This window comes from Rhinoderma darwinii, chromosome 7 (genome assembly GCF_050947455.1).
Source record: "Rhinoderma darwinii isolate aRhiDar2 chromosome 7, aRhiDar2.hap1, whole genome shotgun sequence".
NCBI lineage: Eukaryota > Metazoa > Chordata > Amphibia > Anura > Rhinodermatidae > Rhinoderma > Rhinoderma darwinii.
Window position 1 is genome coordinate 46,703,258 of NC_134693.1, and position 25,977 is coordinate 46,729,234.

Consider the following 25,977-nt stretch of genomic DNA (forward strand, 5'->3'; position numbering starts at 1 on the left):
GCTGCTACTGCAATTGCTGCGGAATTTCCGCACACAATTCAGTTTCGGAAATTCCGCAGCGTTTAGGCTATGTGGGAACCCGGCCTAATTTTGTACATGCATTTTTTTCCGGCATTTTTAAAGTCCTATAGAGAAGCCTATAGGAAAAACGCGAGAAAAAAACACCACAGCTAGAGCATTCTGCATTTTGAAAAAAAACACTGAACCCAAAAATGCTACCAATACAGCACTAATTGAAATGCTGTGTAGACTTTTCAATAATTTACTATAAACTTTAAAGTAACATCTGGCCGCAGCGTTTTTCTAACCTATAAACCCATACACACCTGGTTTAGCCCACACTGATCATGCTCCCATAGTGCCTCCCAGACAGTATAATAACAAATAGCTGCCCCCACACAGTATAATGCCCTCCAGCTGCCCCCATACAGTATAATGCCCCCATAGCTGCCACCATACAGTACACTGCCCCATAGATACCCCCATACAGTATAATGCCCACACAGATGCCCCCATACTGCATAATACCCACACAGATTCTCCCATGCAGTATAATGCCCATACACATTCCCCCATACAGCATAATGCCCCCATTGCTGCCCCATACAGTATAATGCCCCTTTAGCTGCCCGTAGGGCCAGTGCTCTTGTAGATAGTGACACAGTGCCATGTAGATAGTGTTCATGTACATAGCGCCACGGTGTCCCATGTAGATAGTGCCCCTATATAGTGCCACAGTGTCCATGTAGATTGTGCCACACCCCCCTTGAAGATAGCACCACCCCCACTGTAGATAGCACCATTGGGACTCCTTCTAGGAGCGAAATCCCCAGCCAGAGCATGGGCCGAGGATTCCGCTCCTAGGGGGAAGCCCTGATGTCACTGTGCATATATGGACAGTGACATCAGTGACTACTCCTTGAGTGGAATCTCTGTTGCAGACTGGCCAGGGATTTCACTCCAGGATGAGCCCCTGACGTCAATGTCCATATAAGGACAGTGACCTCAGGGGTTTCCTCTTGGAGCGGAATCCCCGACCAGATCATCGGCAACGGGGATTACGCTCAAGGAGTAGCCACTAATTCTGAAGCAGGGAACCATAAGCTACCTGCTTCAGAATTAGTTCATAGCGGAGGAGCAGAGTGAGCTCCTCCGCTCGCTGAGGACTAACCAGGCACAGCGCTACTTTAAGTGTTGTGCTTGGGGAAGCTGATGACTTTACTACCCATATATGGACAGTGATGTCAGTGGCTACTCCTTCAGTGGAATCCCCGTTGCAGACTCTGGCTGGGTATTCCGCTCCAGGAGGAGCCCCTGACGTCAATGTCCATATATGGACAGTGGCCTCAGGGGTTTCCTCTAGGAGCGGAATCCCCGGCCAGTTCATCGACAATGGGGATTCCGCTCAAGGAGTAGCCACTGACGTCACGGTCCATATATGGACCGTGACATCAGGGCTTCCCCGAGCACAGCGCTTACACATGTGCCCAGGGAGTCCTCGGTGAGCGGAGGAGCTCCCTCTGCTCCTCTGCTATGAACTAATTCTGAAGCAGGGAGCTGATGGTTCCCTGCTTCAGTAATAGGTTTAACTAGTTGACAGCTGGAGATACCCCCGGCTGCCCAGGATACCGCCCGGAATCCGGAACTGTACCACTAAATCCGGGACGTTTGTAATGTATACAGTTGTTAAAATACCAACCGGTTTGCAGAAACCAGGAGAGACGGGATGCCGATCCGTTCCCCCTTCCCTCGATTCAATTGTACCCCGTATGCATATCTGTTGTTAAAAATGTGAACCACACCTCTGCTATGAGTGCTTTACTACGGATCAATAAGTCCATGTGCATGAACCCTAAAATGCTATTATAATTCAAATTAAATATCCTATAAATATAAAGAGGCATAATTTCTTGTTCACAGTATATTATTTATGTGTATGTTTCCACATTTTACGTGCCAAAATACGCATCAAAAAGCGCTTGGAAGAAGCTTTGCATTGACTTTAATCAGAATATTCATCATTAGTGCATATGACGCATTTTTTACACTTGTGTTATTAAATTATGTCATGTAAAAGGAGAAGCGTTTTGTAAATTTTTGGGTGCATTCGTTTAATTTCAATGGGTAGAGAAAAAAAACACATTAAAAAAAAAAGCCTCCAAATTACGCAGTGTAAACATAGCCCTTAAAAGGAATGGTAGATATTAGTAAAGAACTACCCAAAACGACTATTATTGTTGTGTCTGTAAAAAAAAGTGTTGGGGACCATTCACAAATATGGCGTTCATGCCAGTAAAATGCAGTTATTTAAATGACATTTCTCCCCTAATATATATGCAGCTATGGAATTATATCACATCATCTCATTTTGCAGATCCTGTGTCCTGTGACTCTTAATAGAGGAAGTATAGAAAAAGATGACGATGATTAATTACATTGTTCATATCTGGATGAATTATTTTCTCTTAGAGAAAATATTTCCTTGTTGCCCATAGCAACAGCACGGCACTGGACGAATAAAATCTGGACTCTTGTTACTATGGGAAAAAACACAGGAAACATTGGATTGAATACAAGTATAGTAATGTGAGCTTTTCTGTTTGTCTGTCTTTGGAATTTAATGCAATGAGACATGATGAGAAAATATGAGAAAATATAATCCACCAGTACATAAAAATAGATTTAGTGAAAGATTTAAATGAATATATTTCTCTTTGATTTGGAGACCTATTTTAAGTAAGGTGATTTACAGATCATGGGTCAGATTGACCTTTACTTAAGTATCTGTTCAAGCGGACAGGAAAGTATAGTTTATTATACCTATTATCAATAGATATTTTATTACCTCTCATTACACTTCATCTAGACAACAATCACACAATAAAGTCCAATATGTTATGCAGTTGCTCGCCGCAAGCAATGAGTATAAGCAGTAGTTGCTTAGCAATAGTCCTACATCTACTGCAGCTGGTTATCGGCATTTACACTGTATTACCATGGTTGATCAGCGGTTAACACGGTTCCCTCACAACACTGATGTCCTGGGTTCAAATCCAACCAAGGGCAACGTCTATGTGGAGTTCCTATGCCAAAGAGCGATGACAGTTTGGCAGAATATGTTATCGCTATACTCAGTGGCGTTCTTTAGCACCATGTAATTGCCCGGAGCCCTGGAGGTCAGGGAGCCCTTGCAGCCTATGAGATGCTGGGACAAGATCCTGGCGTGGTGATGTCGCTGCATCGAGCCAGTCTACGCAAGTGTCCAGTCTTGACATCTTATAGTCTGCAGACTTAACATGACTGAGGCCGCCAGTTGTGCAGCTCCGTTCATCATGGGGCTAGATGAGCTTTATTATTTGTTTAGGGGGCAATATTACTAAATGGGGGCAGTATCTACAGGGGGCACTGTGTGTGGCACTTTCTACAGGAGATACTCTCTGTGGCACTATCTACAGTGGGCACTGTGTGTGGCACTATCTACTGGGGCACTGTGTGTGGCACTCTCTATAGGGGCAGTATGTCTGACACTTTCTACAGGCGGCATATTGTGTGACATTCTCTACAGGTATCTTTGATTAGGGCCACCAGACATAACTTTGCTTGGGGCCGCAGAAATGCCAAATCCATCCCTGGCTATACTGTATTTCTAATTAAGAAAACTTATGTCAGTATGCCCTATAAGAACATATGGGTAATAATATAGAGGGGGGACCCCCCTCTATTTGAGACAGAATGGAGAGACGCTTTGTACTAGTGGTGCAGACTCGAACCATCAGAACAAGACTTTCCCCAGCAATATCCGGTCTTTGCCAGGGATGCCAGTTACTGGACCAGTGGCGATCTGCGGAACTTTATGGCTGATGCAATCTGAAAGGGGTTGTATATGATATGATCACCCCTTTAATTGTAGCTCTGCTCTTTATATTGTAGGCTTGATTAAAAAAGCCTTAAACTGTACCTCCAATGTTTGGCCCAAGAGGAATAAAATCCATAGCTTAATCCTACTTGGAAATACAATTAAATCGCTATACAAATTGTGTTTCTACCTTACTCCTGTCCGTAATTATCCCCCATGATCCTGTTCTAGCCATAGATGTTCATTCAGCTATGGCGTGCTGTGCAAATGGGCGGTCAGTTCCGGGTCCTGGCGTCCTGTACTGTGCTGCTGAAAACGTCTACTCATGAATGCACTTGGCAGGGCATCCAATCAGCATTTAGAGACGCCTGATTCTGTCTTAGTGGCCAGCAGCGGTCGCTATTCTATACAAACTTTCATCGGTTGCGCGCACGCTTCCTGCATGGCTAGCAAGATGCTTCTGTTCTCCCTACAATCTGTATCCAGCATCTGTAAGAGCTGGATACGGATTGCTCTTGACAACGAGCGTGCAGGGCTCAAGTAACAGCAGGCAAACCAGAAGAAGGTAGGAGTGAAGACGGGACAATAAGAGGAAAACCATAGGATATGAGTAATTACTATACTGTCATGAACAAATACACAGTAAACAGTGAGGTCCCGGTTCTTCCCAAACCTCTGTTCCTACCTACTTGTACGACCCGACCTAAACGACGGTGCACAACTGGGCGGCATTCCCTATACTGGTACAAGTGAAACTGACAAACAGATAAGACAGAGACAGTACGAAATAACAAAGGGTCACCTGGGAAGTACACTGAGGGAGAGGGAGGGCAATTGCGCCGCGGACAAGCCCGGGCGCAAAAGGCGGAGTCAGGCAGGCAGGGTCAAACCGGGAGAGTGCGGAAAAAACAAAAGTCAGAAGGCAAAGAAAAGTCAGGAGTCCAGCCGAGGTCAGGTCACAAGAAGTCAAAAAGCTAGTCGCTCAGGGGAGTCTGAAACAAGGGAAAGCACCAGGCAAGGAAACACTAATTACAGACAAATGCCAAATATCCTAGGCTGAACTAAATAAGGAGAGGGCGGGAGCTCAGGAACGTCAGCCAGGCTTTGATTGGCCTGACGCCCCTGAGCTCCTATTGGCTGCAGACTGCCTCAGTCTGCCAGGCCGGGCGACGCCTGAGTGAGTAACTCTTGATGTCCTGGAGACCGAGGGAGCCGCAGGCAGAGAGTACGTGACATATACATTATGAATATCCTTAGATTTTTAATTAAAAAACAGCAATGAAAAGTTGATGACCTTTACAGGTACACTATAATACATACACATACATATACAAGTCCAAACTAATCTCTCTTTAACCCCTTAAGGAAAGCTAATTTTCGCATTCAGGAGGCAGCATATTTTTTCTTTTTTGCCTCAACGCATTCTGAGTGTATTTTGTATGGCACATATAACATAGCATTTTGTTTATATTCATTTTTTTATTTTTGTGGAATGCAAATAATGATTAAGGTGACACCTAAAACTCTAAAATTTTTTTTTTTTTTTTTTATAATTTCATTCATTCTATTTTTTTTTTACTTTTGCAAAAAATGTTTGCCTTACAAGGGGGATTGACTCAGGGCAGCACTGGGGAACTTTAAAATTGATCACTTGGGTTGATAATCAGGGTACAAAGGGAGCTCGCATTTAACCCTTCGTTAAACAGACTGGATCTTAGTTTTCTTCTATACCGCCCATTGCCACGGGGTGGCATTTTAAAATCACAGTTGCCCATCCTCCCACTACTGCTGAATTTTCAGTGCCCAGCTGCCAGTACCGGAGAGGTAGAAGTTAAAAAAATTAAAGGACACAAAGCTATGAATAGCAAAGGATAAAAAAAAAGGGCAAATTAATTAGTTAATCAAAATGAATGGGCAAGATATATTGTATAATTGTAAGGTGTGATCCTCTGATAGACAAATGTGTAAGTGGGCATCTTGTTTGCCGCTCAAAATCTGCTTTTGGGGGGGAAAAGGAATTAGGCTGGTTGGGTTAGAACATGCTTGATCCTTTTATCATGCAGGAGATAATCGTTGCCAGAGGTGTCAAGCAACAACATATTTAGATCTCCATATGGCAAAAAAAAAATGCACGCTTACGTGAAATCGCTGCAGTAACAACAGTGGTTAGCACACATAGGGGGAGAATTTAACAACGTTTTTGATGTTCAAAAGTCACATACGGCTCAAAAGTTGCAATAATTATGACTTCTAAGCCATTTCGACCACTTTTGCCACTTTGTAAACTAGAAGGTGGAGATTAGTGGAAGGAGTTTGACCACCTGTGGCCTGTCATATTTACTATAAACTGAACTAGACCCTGGCTGGCATAGATTTCATTCAGTGGTGCACGGAAATTAGAAGATGCATAAAGTCATTGAGTTTGGCTTCTCTTTTAATAACTTTGTCGAAACTTACTTCAGCTTGTTTCTTATGAAGACTGGCGTATGAAGCGCCAGTCTTACTAAATCCCTCCCATAGAGCCTTCTTGTTTGAAAATCAGTGGTGGTCCGAGATCACAGACTTGATCTTTGTGATCGCTTCACATCTATCCATGGCATATCAGAATATATTTTGATTAGATTTCCCCTTTAACGACAATTAAATTGGTTTCAGGATTTACTGTGTATTAAAAAAGGGTAAGACTTGTACAGTGAATGTATTAAAGCCGGGCTGAGATTGAATGGAGAATACGTTCGATAAGCATGTGACTTTCATACATGTCTCTTTCTGATATCCAGATTTATGTAAAAGACCAACTAGCACTTAGGAGAATGCTGCATGAACTTCAGTTAGGAGAATGGGGAAGGTCCTAGACATGTCCACAGGATGTAATTCTCACAAAAAGCATGGTTCAACAGCAGCACACGTCTCCCAAATTTCAATCAATATGTACTTTTATTGGTCAAACATCGAGGTAAAAAATGGCAACGTTTCGATCGGAATTTGGGAGACGTGTGCTGCTGTTCAACCATGCTTTTTCTGAGGATTACATTACGTCAGACTGGGTTTGTCTGATTTTACAGCGTGACACCGCTCCTGATATCGGGATTTGTGCTGCTTCAAATACTTTATTTTTTGGATGTCCACAGGATGTGCCATAAATGTCAGATAGATGCGTGTCCCACCTCTGGGACCCGTGATTTCCGTTTGCCTCTTTTTTGCCTCTTTTTTGCCTCTTTTATGCACCGGACCCGTCGTTTGGCTGGAAGCAATAGCGTAGTCGACTACGCTATTGCTTCCGGCCAAACGACTGATCCGGTGCACAAAAGAGACAAACGGAAACCACAGGCACCGGCTCCGTCAGCATTGAAATCAATGGTGATGGAGACGGAAACCTCTGGTTTCCGTCGGTGTCAGTTTGTGTCTGCTCAGGGTCCCATTCTAATGGAAACCTCCGACGGAACGTCAGAACGGGACCCCAACGCAGATGTGAATGAAGCCTTATGCATTATGTTTAACGGATACGTTTTTTTTTCCTGCACATGCACAGACTAAAATTGAAAGCAAGAGAGATGCAAAGATAAAAACGGATCCGGTAAAAGCGGAGTATAACGGATGACAAACTGACACAAACGGAAAGAAGATAGTCCGTTTTTTTGACGGATCCGGTAAACTGATCCGTCAAAAAGAAATATATTTTACCCTCTGCTGCATTCAGTCTGGCATCAGTCAGTCTGTCAGTTTGATTTAAAATTCAACGGATCCGATACAACGGATGCCACAATGCAGTTGTGAACAAAGCCTTACTCGCTGAGCTATGCTGTTTCTGTAACACCCATAATAGTTAATGGCAGTTATGGAAGCAGCAAGCTACGCTGTTTCCGTGACTACTATTCAGTTCTATGGGAGTTACGGAAACAGCGTAGCTCAGCAAATTATGCTATTTTTGTAACTCCTGACCACCTAACCATGAAGTGGCCGGGAGCCAGCGTGAGCACAAAAAGCTAGAACGGAGTTTAGGGGGCACTGTTCTACAGAGAGGTGCGGGTCCCAGTGGTGCGACCTGCATCTATCTGACATTTATGACATATCCTGTGAATATGTCATAAATGTCCCTGATGGGAAAACCCCTTTAAATTAAATTACTTTAAAAAAAAAAAAAACACATACGAATTACTCACAATATATACCAAATTCCTGTATGCAAAAGTCAATAAAATAGTTTATATAGGAAAAATAGATACAGTATGTTCTACATGAATCCAGGCATCAGGCAAAAGAACCTGAAAATATGCTTTAGTTCTTAAGGAAACAACGTATGCAGCCCGTTATCCTGACTCTTTGAAGGCTGCGTTTGCGGTACATTGAGTAACATCCTTTCTACGCTGAAGATAAAGGATGACATGGCCTGATAAATGCTAGAAGTTGGTTTGAAGCCATCTCCTACTTGAAAACTTGTTTATAAAACTTTAGGCCCCATTAACTGTTTGACAAGGAACAATGAAGTTATTCTCTCTTGTGGCCATATTTGTTCTGGTTTTAATCTTTTTGGCACGAGTGATTTGCACTGACTTGGGAGCAATTAACCAGCTGTTTGGCACGCTTGGGTTGGCTATGTTTCATATGTCTGCATGTGACAGAGAAGCAGGAAGCCAAAACCAAATCGTATTACCTATTATGATAAATGTCTTTTAGTTGATGTACTAGTATGGTGCCAAGTCTTTCTACATGCCATCACTATTTTACCAAATGCATTTAGGTATCAATGTTTTTGTATTCTCATTTTTTTAGAAGTCAGAAAAAAAAAAGTGTCCAACATTAGACCTAAAGTGAATCTGTCAGCTGAATATGCTGTCCCATGTAAGGCCAGCATATGATAGTTCTAGGTCCATATTTGTAGTAGCCAAAATGGCATGCAAGATGTTGTGCTGTTTAGCTAAAAGGAGAGCTGAAATAATACACCGGAGTTATAGTTATGAGTCTGGCATTTTCATGGGGAGAGCGCTGCCCCCGCTTCTCCCTGCCTCCCCCCGCCCTACGGGCAGGTCATTGACAGGCTGCTGTGTATACAGATGGTTTACATATTAAACAAAGGAGTACAAAATAAATTTAGCAAGATTATGTCATCACATTGCATATAAGTAGTGTATGCGCAAAAGTAATAGCCTGTCTGTATACAGAGTATATTAAACAATATAACTGTCAAAATTAAGAAACAAGGGTGCAAAGAAAAAGAATATAAATATACAGGAATCACACCAAGACTGACACCAGAACTGCCAAGCTATGGAAATTTAGATATATTTGACTTATGTCTGGCTATCATATGTTTATGAGTATAGTTAGTCTTAATTGATTGGAAAATTTCTGTCTCGGAGGGAATTGTAGTTGATTTCCAGTTTCTTGCCAGGAGGTCGTTGATGAGTACGGTGGTGGGGTTGGATGGAAGATATATACAGATATAATATGACTAATGCGGCTGTCCGATCAAAGTAAAAACAAAAACAGAAGACACATATGAAGTTCCACATGGTTTCTATTCATGGGCAAGCCTAAACTACATGTAGAAGCATAGCTGTAGAATCAGACCCACACCAGCATAGGGGGGAGGGAGAAGTAAAATCAGGGAACATCTTAGAAAGTTTGTATGGGAGGTTATACCATCTCAGTAATAGTTTGTAATATGCAGGTAAACCTACTAGGCGCTCAGGATTTAGATGCCACTGTTGTATAAAAAATGATATCTGTTGGTCTGAGTCCCACCTAGTCATATGAGAATGTTTGGTGAATAAAGTGTCAGCATTATAGTATTGGTAGAAGACTTAAGTACCTTTTAGTATTTTGCCTTATTCACATCTCGGTTTTTTTCTTCCATTGGAGGTATACTGTATGTCAAGAGGAGTCCCGTTGTATACCTCAGACGTCAACGCTCTGGCCGGGGGATTCCACCCCTGGAGGAGCCCCTGACGTCACTCTCCATATATGGACAGTGATGTTAGGTCCTGGAATTCCAGGCCATATATGGACAGTGATGTCAGGGGCTTTCAACTACAATCAGAAGTCAGAAGTGCTCCGACTGGAGAAGCCCCTGATGTAACTGTCCATATATGGACATCTTGTGCATGCCACGGGATTTTACACACCTGAACACATATTTGGCAAATTCTGCCATCTTCAGCGATACCAAATGTGTGTGCATTTCTAACATGCAGGACACACGGCGGAGGTTACTATGAATGGTGCACAAACTGGCTTTTGTAGAGTACATTTTTTAATTCTGGTTTGCTGTCACCACATAATAGTTACAGATGTTATGAAGTGCCAACACACTGTGAATACTCCCAAAATTAAATGAGACCTCTAAGGTATTCATGTAACAACATATAAAAGATTTTAGCCCTTTGTTTTTTCCAGACAATTCATTGACTTTGGTGTAAAAAACTTAAACCAGCATTTTTTCCAAATATGTGAATTCAGGTGACGCTTTTTTACATCTGCTGCATGTCACCGGGAAAGTACACTTGAACACATATTTGGCAACTTCTGTCGTCTTCAAAGATAGCAAATGCGTGTGCACTTCTTAGACGCTGGGCCCAAGGTGGAGCTTAGACTGAATAGTGTGCAAACTGGCTTTTGGAGAGCAAATTTTCCAAAGATGGTTTGCTGGCACCATACGACCATTACAGATGTTGCGAAGTGCCAAAACACTGTGAACGCTCCTCGAAAATGACTCTGTTAGGAAATTAGATCCCCCAAGGTATTCATGTAATAACATATAAAAGATTTGAAAATCTGCAGCATAAAATGTCTGCAGCATGTGGAGGAGATTTATAAAATTTCAACTAAATTTCCTGTACTGTAACCGCCTGAGGACTTTACCTGCACAAATCTGCAGGTAAAATCTGCAGCAAATACACCACATATAAAATTACCCTACGGCTTGGGCTACATGGTGACTTTGGCCATGACATAGGTCGCACGGCCAAAAATCTCTTTGTCTCTTAGCCTACATCACGTTGCGATCTGCAAGTTTTCGCAACACAACTTATGTATAAACTTATACAACTTTTTGGATTCTTTGCAACTGTCATGTCGTGGCAACTTGCGCGTGACGACGCGGCCACATTGACTTTTATTACTTGCAATGTAAGCTGGGGGACATATCGATCTTTGGCGTGCAACCTGTGTCAAACTGCACAATACATCAATATATTTATGATATTAAATAGAATAAGCAAAGGGTGACAGCACTCCGTTCAAATTTAGTGAAAAAGCAAGTGGAGTTTATTCACCTCTGCAACGTTTCAGCCCAGCTTTCTCTGCATGAGAAAGGCCCCATTGAGCTGGGCTGAAACATGGCGGAGGTGAATAAACTCATCTTGCTTTTTCATTAAATTTGAACGGAGTGCTGTCACCCTTTGTTTATATTATACCCTATTTGGATACTGGATCAGTGCTCAAGGACTTGCACCAATCTCTATTCCACAGTGCTACTTTTGCTTTGATTTTTTGTATTATATTAAACAGACAGACAGATAAATAGATAGAAATAATAATAATCTTTAATTATAGGACACAAAAAAATCTGCATTTAGATAGATATATAAAAATATTATAATTATCATGATCTATTTATCTAAATGCAGATTTTTAGTGTCATACAAATAAAGATTATTATTATCTCTATCTACCCATCTACCTACCTATCTATCTCATATATATTGATATATAGTATAGTTTTAGGCTGGGCCTACACAACGACTTTGGCTGTAATACAGGTCGCACGGCCAAAAATCGATTTGTCTCGTAGCCTTTATTCCAAATAAAAAAGTGACCTAACAAAGAAATTTAATATTATATTGTATAATGGATCCATCATACTAGGCATGGCTACATTAAGATCGGAAGCCATGACGGTAGTGTGAACAGAGCCTTCGTTCTGCAAAACTTTCTTGCCCATTTTGTGCCCTCAGTGGCAATTCTGCCTTGGGTTACCTTGAGCGGACTAACATGAAACAGACTGGTTGCTATGGACATGCGGCCTGGCGACCGCACTTAAAAATTATGGTTGTAAGTAAAAGCATCCTTAGTAACCGGACTACCAGACATAAGTAACACTTTGCCATTACTATTGTATGTTTTTACCTCTCTAGGAGCCTCGGTTTGGATGAATTCTTCATAGATTTTCTTAGCTTTTGCTGCCTGCTTGGCTGGGGACTTGGTCTTTTTGTAATCCTCACAAGCCATCCAGAACTCAATGTTCTCCTCGCTGAATTCCATCTTCAGAAAACTCTGGAAGGCAGAGAGTCCATCTAGACAATGGGTAGAAATGGATTTAAGGTCACAATATGTTACATTTATTTATGTGTACTCAAATAACGTCACAGATAAGTCAGACGCAGTGTGCAGACTATATTGACCTCATAGTAATCTCATGATGCTGACAGATTGGTCAACTCCAGACAAATTGGGAAACCATTGGGAATATTTGTGTGCATTAACCTTTTCATGACCAAGGGTCATTGATGCACCTGTGTCTAGGTCACATTTTTCATTTCGGATATGCACTTATTTAAATGATAATATCTTTGTAACCGTTTTGTATATCATAACTATTTTTACTTTAATTTTTTACAAGACTTATGAAGTTTTCATTCTTTAGATTAGTTTAATTAATTACAAGTTTTTCATGAGAAGACAATTAACTAAAAATGTAAAGAAAACACTATATATATATATATATATATATATATATATACACACACACACACTACATATACCGTTTGTATATAAATATATATACAATTAGGCTACATTCACATAGTGCCGCAGTGCCCACTGTAGATAGTGCCACTCTGCCCATATAGTGCCACAGTACCCACTGTAGATAGTGCCACAGCTCCGACATAGTGCCACAGTGCCTATTGTAGATAGTGCCCACATAGATAGTGCCACAGTGCCCATGTAGATAGTGCCACAGTGACCCCTGTAGATCGCGCCACACCTGCCTCCCCTGCCATATATGGACAATGATATCAGGGGCGGAATCCCCGACCAGAGCGTTGGCAATGCTCTAACCAGGCATTCCGGCATCTCAAAGCCTCTAACGTCACTGTCCATATATGGACAGTGATGTCAGGGGCTGCCTCTGGGAACAGATTCCCCGGCCAGAGCACTGCTGACGCTCTGGTCTGGGATTCTGACATCTCAAACATCACTGTTCTTGAGCTCAAGTTTAAAACTGTATTTGAGATACATAAGTTTATTTGATATTCTTCTGTAATTATTTTCTTTCAATAGTCACAACGTTTTGGCTTCTTCAAAAGGAAAGCTGTAAGAAACGTTTAGGTAAATGAAGTGCCTTATTTAAAGAGGCTCTGTCACCAGATTTTGCAACCCCTATCTGCTATTGCAGCAGATAGGCGCTGCAATGTAGATTACAGTAACGTTTTTATTTTTAAAAAACGAGCATTTTTGGCCAAGTTATGACCATTTTTGTAATTATGCAAATGAGGCTTGCAAAAGTCCAAGTGGGTGTGTTTAAAAGTAAAAGTCCAAGTGGGCGTGTATTATGTGCGTACATCGGGGCGTTTTTAATACTTTCACTAGCTGGGCGCTCTGAAGAGAAGTAACATCCTCTTCTCTTCAGAACGCCCAGCTTCTGACAGTGCAGATCTGTGACGTCACTCACAGGTCCTGCATCGTGACGGCCACATCGGCACCAGAGGCTACAGTTGATTCTGCAGCAGCATCAGCGTTTGCAGGTAAGTCGATCTTACCTGCAAACGCTGATGCTGCTGCAGAATCAACTGTAGCCTCTGGTGCCGATGTGGCCGTCACGATGCAGGACCTGTGAGTGACGTCACAGATCTGCACTGTCAGAAGCTGGGCGTTCTGAAGAGAAGAGGATGTTACTTCTCTTCAGAGCGCCCAGCTAGTAAAAGTATTAAAAACGCCCCGATGTACGCACCTAATACACGCCCACTTGGACTTTTACTTTTAAACACACCCACTTGGATTTTTGCAAGCCTCATTTGCATAACTACAAAAATGGTCATAACTTGGCCAAAAATGCTCGTTTTTTAAAAATAAAAACGTTACTGTAATCTACATTGCAGCGCCTATCTGCTGCAATAGCAGATAGGGGTTGCAAAATCTGGTGACAGAGCCTCTTTAAGGACTCTTGTCTCCTTTGCCTTCCGGTGTGTATGACATGTACTATGTTTTCTCAGAATCGTTCCTGTTTACTGTTAAAGGACATTTGTATATATGAATGTCCTGTACAAGTTATTTTTTCCTCGAAGTCAGTTGTACGGAATATGTGATAAATTGGTACATAGTGACAAGAATTATCTCTTCTGCTCTATTTCCGGTTGTGGATAGGAAGGTACATCATCGCTTTGAGTTTTCTCCCACTTGCCCACGCTTTCATTTAATTTACATCTTGAACAATGTTTACGCTAAAGATAAACAATTATTTTCTGGAAGTATCTAGGAATATGATGTAATTACAAGTCTTAATTTATTCAGCCAGAGCATCAGTCTGAAACAGTAGCACCAATTTATGCAATGCTCACAATAAGAACAATAGGAATGTAAGTAAAAAATAATGACAGTAAGTAAGAAATGAATTGCAGGATGTAATGATAATGTGACAATGGTGCCAGACTCAAGAAAAGACAAGTTATAGGAAGACCATCCTCAAAATTAATTTTACTATATTCTTGGTGCTAGTTTTCTGAAAATATCAGTACAATTATATAAAAGTTTACATTAATGGTAACATTGGCATTGGTCCCTTTAAAGAGGCTCTGTCACCACATTATAAGTGCCCTATCTTCTACATAATGTGATCGGCGCTATAATGTAGATTACAGCACTGTTTTTTATTTAGAAAAACAATCATTTTTTACGGAGTTATGACCTATATTAGCTTTATGCTAATGACTTTCTTAATGGACAACTGGGCATGTTTTACTTTTTGACCAAGTGGGCGTTGTGGAGAGAAGTGTATGACGCTGACCAATCAGTGACCAATCAGCGTCATACACTTCTCCCCATTCATTTACACAGCACATAGTGATATAGCTAGATCACTATGTGCAGCCACATACACACACACACACTAACATTACAGCAATGTCCTGAGAGTTAATAGACATCACCTCCAGCCAGGACGGGATGTCTATTCACAATCCTGACACTTCGGTAACGTTTCTGTGAGATTTACAGCAAGGCAAGCGTAATCTCATTTTAAATGACAGTTTACAGCGTAATCTCAGCGTCATACACTTCTCTCCACAACGCCCACTTGGTCAAAAAGTAAAACACGCCCAGTTGTCCATTAAGAAAGTAATTAGCATAAAGCTAAAATAGGTCATAACTCTGTCAAAAATGATCGTTTTTCTAAATAAAAGACACTGCTGTAATCTACATTATAGTGCCAATCACATTATGTAGGACATAGGGCACTTATAATGTGGTGACAGAGCCTCTTTAACTGACTTGCCTTGGGGAATTCAAATTCTTTGCACTTTCCCTACTCTGACATTACCAGACTACTTAAGGCATCTGTGCCCTGCAAATGGGATCCCAACTGTCGTAGATTAGGTCCTGGGCTGGATTGTATTGAGGGCAAAAGGGGCAATTGCACTACTTAGGGGTCTTTGCCACACAGCTCCCTACAGATCCTTATAAGACCCTCCCAGCAGAAAGACATGTGGGATTGAAAATAGCTTGTATTTATTACTAATGGTCGCAGCTCCATTCCCCTGCCTGCTGACTAGAAGAAATCTAGTTTTTATTGACAAATGGAGAGGGGGATTGGCAATAACTTCTCTCCCGGTTGAAAATTTGATCGATTATGTTAAAATCCAACATGCCAAAACTTGTTTCCTTGAAAAGCAGACAGCGGGAGACAATGGGGTTAAGAGTGGGACAAGGAGTAGGCGAGGTACGCATTTGCCTATTGTGTCAATCAACTTCAGGTCTGGGGGGCACTATTTATGTAAATATAAAAAAAACAGTCTCTTTAATTTTTTGTTTTGGCCGCTCGGACATAATGCCTGAACTAAACTGGTTATACAGTGGTTCCTGTGTCCCAGGAACAGCCTGTAACCAACTAGAGGCTTTACTTCATTGTAGGGGAAGCGCCTGGGACCATCACTTCCTGCCCTGCCCCTCCATTGTGTCTGGTCTGCCGATGCTCTCCTCAGCTTTACACATATTTACATACAAAAACAACTTTGAGAATCCAATCACCTGGAGCATGTGTGTGGAGCACCCAAGCATGTGTGTGGAGCATATATATATATATGTGCATAGTGTTTGTGAAATTTATGCCACCCAACAGTCTATTTTTCTTTTGTTCTGCTGGGCTATTCTGCAAACCGGATCACAAAAGGGATGGGACTTAAGGAACTTTGCATAAATTAGGCTAAATTCACATTTTCATCATATAATTCGCTACTCATCCACTTTTAGATCAAAATAAGGATAAAACGAATCCATTAAAAATCCCATTGAAATCAATATCAATGGGATTTCTAATTGCATCTGTTAGCGTCCGTTCGCGTCCAATATGTTAGTTAGTCATCTTTTTTTTTTATGGACATAAAAGTGCAGGATTTTTTCTCTGAGCTCAATACACCTTAGGTGTGCAGAGCGAGTGTATGCAGGTTTGAGAATCATGTGTTTGGAGTGTATGCAGGTGTGTTTGGAGCAATGGCGGATCATCATAGGGCGTTTTGGGTGGCCGCCCGGGGCACGTGGCTCCCGGGGGGGCCCATGGGCACCCAAAGTACAATATAGTTTTGTTGCGTGTTTGCCGCGATTTTGCAGCGAAACGCGGCAAATAACTAGACAAAACAGCATTGTATATGTCCTTCAGAGATGAGGTCACATGATCCCATCGCTGATGTTCTTACTACTGTTTAGGGACCTGCTGGTCACATGACCGCAGCTCCATGAGCAGCAGCAAGACTCCACAGAGAAGACTGAGGAGAGCTGCTACGTAAGTATAAGGGGATGGATTTATTTAAGGGGGTCTGTATTTAGGGGGTCTGTACTTGGGGGGCCAGGTTTGGGGACTGTATTTAGGGGGTCTGGTCTGTATTTAGGAGGTATGGTGTCTGTATTAGTTTAAGGGGTCTGTATTTAGGGGGTCTGAGGTCTGTATCAGTTTAAGGGGTTTAGGGTCTGTATATTTAGGGGTCTGAGTAAGTTTAAGGAGTCTGGGGTCTGTATTTAGGGGGTCTGTATTAGTTTGACATCTCGGGTCTTTATTTAGGGGGCCTGTTCCCGGGTCTGTATTAGTTTAGGGTCTTTATTTAGGGGTCTGGTCAGGGGTCTGTATTAGATTAGGGGGTCTGGTCTGGGGGTCTGTATTATTTAAGGGAGTCAGGTTTTGGGTTATTATTCATGTAGGGGGCAGGTCTGGGGTCTGTATTTAGGGATTTGGTATGAGGTCTGTATTTAGGGTGCTTGTTTTGGGGTCTGTATTTGTTTAGTGGGGTCTGGTCTGGGGACTGCAATAGTTTAGAAGGTCTGGGTTTGTATGTATTCTATGATCTAGTCTGGGGTCCAAATTTATTAGTCTGAGTAAAAGGGGTTGTCCAGGCACATCGATAGGTCATCAGTATAAAAACCGGTCCGTGCCCAGACAACCCCTTTAATGTATGGTTCTGGGCCTTGGTGTCTAAATTTGTGTGTTTCTATAGAGGCTGGAAATGGCTGCAGTTGTGATGGGCAAAGATGTCTCATCAGGAGAAGTCGCCATAACGGTCTGCATCTGATGGAGAAGAAAAGAAAATGACTCCCATCAGAGAAGACGTCACTTGTAAGTCACTGGATCTATAGGGGATCTGTCACCTCTCCTGACATGTCTGTTGTAGGAAATCCTTGTATACTACATATCTTTGTGTACCCAGGACTAATAGACAAATGTGTGTGACCATTCCCATTGTCAAGAGGAAGTGTCCCTGAACAGTGTGATACTGTCAGCGATGGTTGGAGACTCTCAGTATGTAGGGACACAGCCCTTTGACAAGAGGAATCGTAACACCCATTTGTCAATGCGCGCACAAAAAGGTGGTGTTCACTATAGACACGGCAGAGCGGTGGTGGGGAAGGGGGGCCCAAGTTTGTGGAACAGCCCAGGGCCTATGGTCTACTTAATCCACCACTGGTGTGGAGTGTATGAAGGTATTCTGAAAATGTATGCAGGTCCGTGAAGTTGTGTTTGTGGAGCATATAGAGGTTTGTTGGGAATGTATGCAAATGTGTGGAGTATGTGTGTGTAGGTGTGCGCATCGTGTATGTGGTGTTTACAAGTGGGCGAATCATGTGTGAAGAGTGTATGTATATTTGTGTATGGAGAGTATGAATGCAGGTGTGTAAAGTGTGTGTGTGTGTGTGTGTGTGTGCAAATCATGTGTGGAGTGTATGCAGGAGTGTGAATTATGTGTAGTGTATGCAGGTGTATGTGGTGTGTATATGTGTACAGGTATATAGAGTATGTGTGTGCAGCATTTGTAAGTGGGGAGTGTGTATGTATCCCATGTAAACGACAGCATTCTTTTGGCTTTGTATGTATTTGGTCAAAGCATTCATGTTCAGATAGATGATTTAGGTGTGGTAGAACAATAATTCTACATTTGACATTTATCACACTGAACTTTTGAGATTTAGGGGGGAATTATTTTTCCAGTCTTTGCACTGGTCACTAAAAAAGTTTTCCCGTCCCTAGAGGGGCTACTTTTATATACATTAGGATTTCATCAGCTGTCTAGCATAAGTTAGCCATACATTATATCATACTGCTATTGGTGAAGTGACTTGTCATCAAAATGTATCCCTAGGTGCCTCTACAAACCTTTGATATTGGTAGCCTATTCTTAGGATAGACCATCAATATCAGATCCGTGGGAGTCCAACTTTCTGCACCCTAACTGATCAGCTGCGGCACTTTGACAAGCGACGCGCTCCCTTTATTGTTTCCAAACTCTTATTGGTTTTCCAGGAATAACTTTTTCACTGCTTTCTTAAATCAAAGGTGCTATCCTACCTAAGGCCGGATTCACACGAGCGTGTGCATTTTGCGCGTGCAAAAAACGCTGCGTCTTGCGCGCGTTGCAGTTCCGTGTGTCATCAGTGAATGGTGCGCGGCTGAGTGATTTTCACGCATATGCCATCCTTATGACACGTGGTTTTGCTGTTTAGAAAAAGAAATGAAGGAAGTGCTTTTATTTTTTCCTTCATTTCTTTATCTACTGTTGCGCGAATCACGCGCGACACACGGAAGTGCTTCCGTGTGCGATTTTCACGCACTCATTGACTTCAATGGGTGCGTGATGCGTGAAAAACGGCCAAGTATAGGACATGTCGTGAGTTTTACACAGCGGACATACGCTGCGTGAAAATCACGGAATGTCTGAACGGCCCCATTGGCTAACATAGGTCCGCGCGACGCGCGTGATTTTCACACGCGTATCGCGGACGGTAAACACGTTCGTGTAAATAAGGCCTAATAGGTATTACTCCTGTGGTCCACACTGGCCCCATTTGTTATACTCTGGACAAAACACATTGGATTACATTTCATGTGCAGCCACATTGTTTACATGGGGCCATGGTGTTTTAAAAAGAGGGCAGCGGGATTAGAGAAGATATTTTTTTTTATCACCTATTAGTAAGGAAGCTTTATCCTAAAAATTTAATGGAAAATCAGTTATTTCAACAGATGAAATAAAACTTATTCCTCACAAATATAGCAGGCAGTATAAGTTAAAGGATGTTATTGTTGACCTTTTTCGATTAGGAGATCCATTTTGCTCATACTTATTTCATAGCGTTACAATCACTCCATTTTTATGAAATGTTTTCTCAGAACATACCTATCATTACGTTAAAAGGCTATTCTCATCTTGGAAATGTATGGGATATCCACAGGATATTACATAAATGTCCGATAGATGCGGCTCCCAACTCTGGTGCTACTCTATTTCCGTATCTTCCATTCCCTTTTATGGGAGTCACGGAAACAGTGTAGCTCAGCAAGCTCGGATGTTTCCATTCTCCCGGCTGCCTCGTAACTCAGTGGCCAGAGATCAACGAAAGCAAGAGAAGGTAGGACGGGGGTCAGGAAACCTTGTTCTAGAGATAGTTGTGGGTTCCAGAGGTGAAGCCCACATATATTGGGCATTTATGCCATATCAAGTGTACACTCCATAAATGTGTGAGATGTGAATACCACTTTAACAGTAATTTGAGTTTTGTTTAAAGAGCCATAGTCACATTACCTATTAGGAATATTATGCAAAGAGGAGGCACTCGAAAGTCCATATGGCAAGAAAGTCCATATTCTCAGTATCGGAATGGGTTTCTTTGGGTCCACAAGAGCAGATGATCCTGAGGGCCCCTTCCATTTATGAAGAACATGTGCAGGTCCACTTTTATTTGAATTGTAATATTTGTTGTTGTCATATCAATAAGGTTTAATAGGTTATTTATAAATCATCCCATAAGATATAGACACTAGTGGTAAGTGATTGGCTCCAAAGTCACCTCCAAAGGGGGTTGTCTTCTGCTTGATCATTGGGGCCCATTATTGTGTCAGAGCCAGTGCCCACTGGGCGATCCCCTGGTACCATGGTGGGCCAGTCAACTCCTGCATATTGTAGCCAACATGCACCCTCTACTCTTTTTTTTAAAAGTCCCTTAACCAAAAAGATTTATAAAAAGAAAGGAGTGGGTTGATGTGAGTAATGTTTTACTGGGTACATGCCCACAAGACTTGAGATTTTACTCTTTACTTTTTATTTACTGGTACAGGGAAAGAGCTGTCTTTGAGTTTGATTCTAACAAGAAGCCATCGATCAAAAGCTGGAACTAATATCCATTAATGGGATTAATATCTGTTAATGTCAAGTAGTTACTAATTGTAATAATAAGGCTGTGTTCACATCAGCGTTGGTTTCCGTTGAGGGGTTACATCGGAGCTTTCCGTCGGGGGAAGCCCTCAACGGAAAGGCAAACGGAAACCATAGATACCGTTTGAAACACCATTGATCTCAATGGTGACGGATACTTTGCTAGTAGTTTTGGTTTGTCACCGTTGTGAAAGGGTTTACGTTTTTTTGACGGATTCAATAGCGCAGTCGACAGCTATTGATTCCGTCAAAAAAACAGAAACCTTTCACAACGGTGACAAACAGAAACCATTAGCAAAGTATCCGTCACCATTGAGATCAATGGTGATTCAAACGGAAGCTATGGTTTCCGTTTGCCTTTCCATTGAGGGGTTCCCCAACGGAAAGCCCAGACGGAGCTCCTCAACGGAAACCAACTCTGATGTGAACAGGGCCTAATATGGCATTTTTGTTCATCATTATTTAAAACCTACCACACTGCCACAAGCAAAAGCATGGGGAGATTAAAATCCATGTCAACATACTGCTAAAATATGGATATGCCGTTGAAAGGCAAAGCTCAAGTTTTGCATTTGAGTTATATTTACACACGTACGCCTGGGAAAAAACTGACACTTAAAAACTGATCTGCTGCAAACACCATGATATATAGGTTAATCCCACACATAGTATTTCTGTACTCATGTATTTTTAACTTAGTCATTGAAATTCTAGAAACGTAATGTTTCCAAAACCAGCAGGTGATGAAAGCAATAAATTCTAGTAATACAAATAAGCATACAAAGGGAATGCTACACCCTGTAAAAGGCTTTTTCAGTAAATAAACAGTAATGGCACTGTGATTAATTTATCGGACTCCTACTTTCCCCAGAAACAGTAGAGCGGTGGAAAATTGGAAGTTGATGAAAACCAATCATGAATCAAAAGCCTTTTTAAAATCTTTTTGGAACACAGCAAATTTTCACAAAGACTTGTATGACCATAGATGGATACAAGGGCATATATGCCATGCAGCTGCCATGGGGCCCAGCTGGAGAAAGACAGCCGAGCTCAGGTTGACCATACTGTTCTTCCCTTTATATGGTGAGAACATAAGCAAGGCACAAGGGAGCAAAACAGCCAGAGGATCATGATGTCCTTCTTTCCTTGAAGGGATGGAAAAAGCCGAGCCAAAACAAGCACTGGGCGCTTCATGCCCTGAATGAGGGAGAAGGAAATTCTGTAGACCATTGTGCCTAAGGGGGGTAAATTTTTTTAAATTTGGTATAATTCCCTCTTTACTCTGTGTAAACCCTTCATTGTGCCCAGGAGTTGCTGGTACCCGATATTGCGGTTTCTGGGACATTGATGATACATTCGTATGTTGTATTTTTCTTACACCACAAAGTAACAGCCAATAATGTGTAGTGCACCGTGCTGGCTTACAGCCTATTAGTTACACCCATAGTATTCCATCAGAAGGGCTGCCCAGCACATACCAGGTGCTGACAAACTATTCTCCCCAAGCATACTTGTGGAAGCCTTATTTATGTACAATGATAATACTAAGCAGCCTCCCCCCTCATGAATAGTAGGCGTGAGAGTAACTGTTTATCAGTATTTTGCGCCTGTGGGTTCTTCACTTATATAGAAGGTATACGTCACAGGAGAACTGAGGCCAGTGATTGGCTGCAGCGATCACATGTCTAGACGAGCACGTCATTGCCACAGATATGTCAAAACACAGTGGCAGGAAGGAACGGAGCCATGGCCAATGTTTTAAATAACTTGGAAAAACCCTTAGAGGGAATCTATTCATGTTTTACACTCATTCATATGGAATAATTAATTTTTATCACATATTCATCAGGTTAGTACAGATGACACAGTGAACCGTATTATTGGTGTATAGATACTATGTATCACTGACTTCTATACAGCTTTTGTATATAGGTGTTCAGTGCTATTCTGTGACAATGTCTAATTTATGTTAATAAAAGTTATATTTTAGTTTACTTTCTGGCAATATTTAGTAGTTGGAAATCAGTGCTTTTCTGTAACATTATGCTTATTGTATTATTAGTGATATTACAGAGTGCGGAGTCTGCTTTTCCTTTAAATACTTTGAATTGGGTATACGATCAATAAGCATGTGACTTTCATATATGTCTCTTTCTGGTATCCAGATTTATGTAAAAAGCCAACCAGCACTTAGGAGACTGCTGCATGAACTTCAGTTAGGAGAATGGGGAGGGTCCTAGAAAAAGGGACCTTCACAAATCATTTCCTTACTGTAGTAAGTCGTGAAGTTTTATTTTGTCATTAAAGGGGTTTTCCCCATCAGGGACATTTATGGCATAACCATAAAAGTCAAATAGATGCTGGTCCCAACTCTGGGACCCGCACCTATCACTGTGTCTTGTGCAGGGGTGCACCATTCATGAGGAGAGGTGAGGACTTTACCTTCCCTGCCTGCAGGAGGCAGTATTCCATCACTGCACTTTCCCATTTCTAATTTTGGAAGGATAGTAATTACATTTCACTGTTTTCCTTGGGCAGCAAAAAGACAAGAGGAATCACTGGGCCCAACGGTAACGACTAGTGAACATAGCATGTCCTGTCTCAAGGTCTGGTATAGGTTCTAGTTTGAGAATTTATGTTCCGGCATCATGTTTGACAGTCTTTCAGTCACTGTCCGGTAAGCAGATAACTACTTATGAAGAGAAAGGAACACCTTTTCGAATGAGGTATGGGAGGTGGTGGATTTTTTGGTGAAGGACACTTAAAGGAACAGTGTTACCACAATTTTTTTTTTAATATGTTAAAGATGTTAGTGCTTTATTAAAAACGTTTTGATTAATTTGTGTGTTTGTGTGTTACTTTTTCTTATTTTTACACTTTTTCTTCCCTATGGGGGCTGCCATTTTTTTTTCCATTTCTGTATGTGTCGATTAACGACACATACAGACATGGAATACGGCAGCTCCAGTCCCATAGGGACTGCGAACGGGGCCCGTTCCATCCACTAACATGTACGCCGCTGTGTGGAGTTCAATTTGAAATGCGCGCCGTCCGGCGCCATTTTCCTGTGGACCGGAAGTCGCGGCCGTACAGTAAGAATACTACTTCCGGTCGCGGCTTCCGGACTTGAGCACATGGAGCAGCGGCAGCAGACGGAGCGGATGGACTGGAGGGAGCGGCGGCGACTGGAGCAGGTAAGGGATTTCTATGTATGTTTGTGTTCAGTGTGTGTTTACTACTGTATGTAAACCTTCTACACTGTGTGTTAGCTCAAAAAATGGCGACACACAGTGTAGGAGGTTAGAACGTTCAAACCCCTCGTTTCTCCCGGCACTAGCCAGGATAAAGGAGGGGGGGATGCTGAGAGCTCACTAGAGCGAGGGCTTTTTACCCAATTTTGCAGCATAAAGCAATGTGGTTGCTTTACCACATGCAATGCTGCAATTTTGGGAATGGCTCCATCTAGTGACCAGCAATGGGAAATATTATAAATTAGAATCCAATTGAATCCAATTTATAGTATTTCCTGACTCGTGAAAAAAAAAAAAAAATTAGAACAATGTTTAATCACCTATACACTAATTGTTTAACTAAAAAAAAAAAATCATGTTTTGCTGGCAACACATTCCCTTTAAGTTAGGAACGAATGGAGGCAAAAAATGTTTGTAGAGTATGTTTAGGAGAAGGTCACTTGCTAACTCCTATTCCATAATCCAGGATGTTTTTAAAATGATAGAAAAGCTATAATGTTATATGGCAAGGGGTAGGGATGTATCTTGAAGCCAGAGGACACCAATACTAAATATTTAATAGGGCCCCCTACCATGTGCCATTTATAATACTGGTGTTTTCTTATGTGGCAAAGAAGTTTATGGGCCTCAGTCACCAGGACCCAGGTGTGATTGGTACCACTGCATCCCTTAAAGTAACGCCCCTGGCTAGCATAGTATAAATTAAGCTGCTCCCACTGGCGTAGCTATAGGGGTCGCAGCGGTCGCAATTGCGACCGGGCCCCGAAGCCAGGGCGGCCCACGGCCCCCCGCACCACATCAATAAAAAGTTACTATAGTAACTCGGGCCGCGGGCCCCTGTTACTATAGTAACATACTTTACTTACCTTCCTGGTTCCGGATCGCAGCGGAGGTCCTGAGGTCAAGCGCTGTGCGCAGCGCATGACGTCACAGCGCTATGCCGCCGCGCACAGCATCGAGACGACAGAACTCCCGCCGCGGCCGAAGAGGAAGGTAAGGTTAGCCCTGACTGGCGGGGTCCGACTCCCGGGACCCGCCAATCAGCTGTTTTGTACGAGAGCTGCTCCCCTTCATTCCTGTCACTTCATTCCGGTCACACTGTGAATCGGTGTCGGCGATTCACAGTGTGAGCGAGTAGTGAAATGAAGGGGAAGCAGCTGTCGTACGAGTGCTGCGGCCCCTTCAAAACAGCTGATTTGCGGGTCCCGGGCGACACATCAGCTATTGATGGCCTATCCTGTGGATAGGCCATCAATGTTTAGGGACTGCACAACCCTGAAGCCTACGATGTAGCAGGCTTAGGGGGCCCATGAGACAGGATCACAGATTGTGTGATGCTGTCTGCTGGGCCCTGTATCTAAGCCAATCACATGGTAGGCTTAGATACATGGCCCATGCGTGATCCTGTCTGCTGGGCCCTGTATCTAAGCCAATCACATGGTAGGCTTAGATACATGGCCCATGCGTGACCCTGTCTGCTGGGCCCTGTATCTAAGCCTACCACACTGTAGGTTTAGATACAGGGCCCCAGCACACAGTAACCTTATACTGTATAAGATTACTGTCTGCTGGACCCTGTATCTAAGCCTACCTTGTGGTAGGCTTAGATACAGGGTCCCACAGACAGTATCACACATGGGCCCTGTATCTAAGCCTTAGGGTATGTGCACAGACACTAATTACGTCTGTAATTGACGGACGTATTTCGGCCGCAAGTACCGGACCGAACACAGTGCAGGGAGCCGGGCTCCTAGCATTATAGTTATGTACGATGCTAGGAGTCCCTGCCTCGCTGCAGGACAACTGTCCCGTACTGTAATCATGTTTTCAGTACGGGACAGTTGTCCGGCAGCGAGGCAGGGACTCCTAGCGTCGTACATAAGTACGACGCTAGGAGCCCGGCTCCCTGCACTGTGTTCGGTCCGGGACTTGCGGCTGAAATACGTCCGTCAATTACGGA

General features: G+C 42.4%; 1 protein-coding gene across 1 annotated transcript in view; it reads right to left on the reverse strand.

Moving 5' to 3' along the window:
- Positions 1 to 25,977, reverse strand: part of RGS5 (regulator of G protein signaling 5) — a 116,661-nt gene that overhangs the window by 43,482 nt on the left and 47,202 nt on the right. The window contains exon 4 of the mRNA XM_075833330.1: positions 11,984 to 12,150. Within this exon, the coding sequence (XP_075689445.1) occupies positions 11,984 to 12,150 (167 nt within the window). The remainder of the gene's footprint in view (positions 1 to 11,983; positions 12,151 to 25,977) is intronic.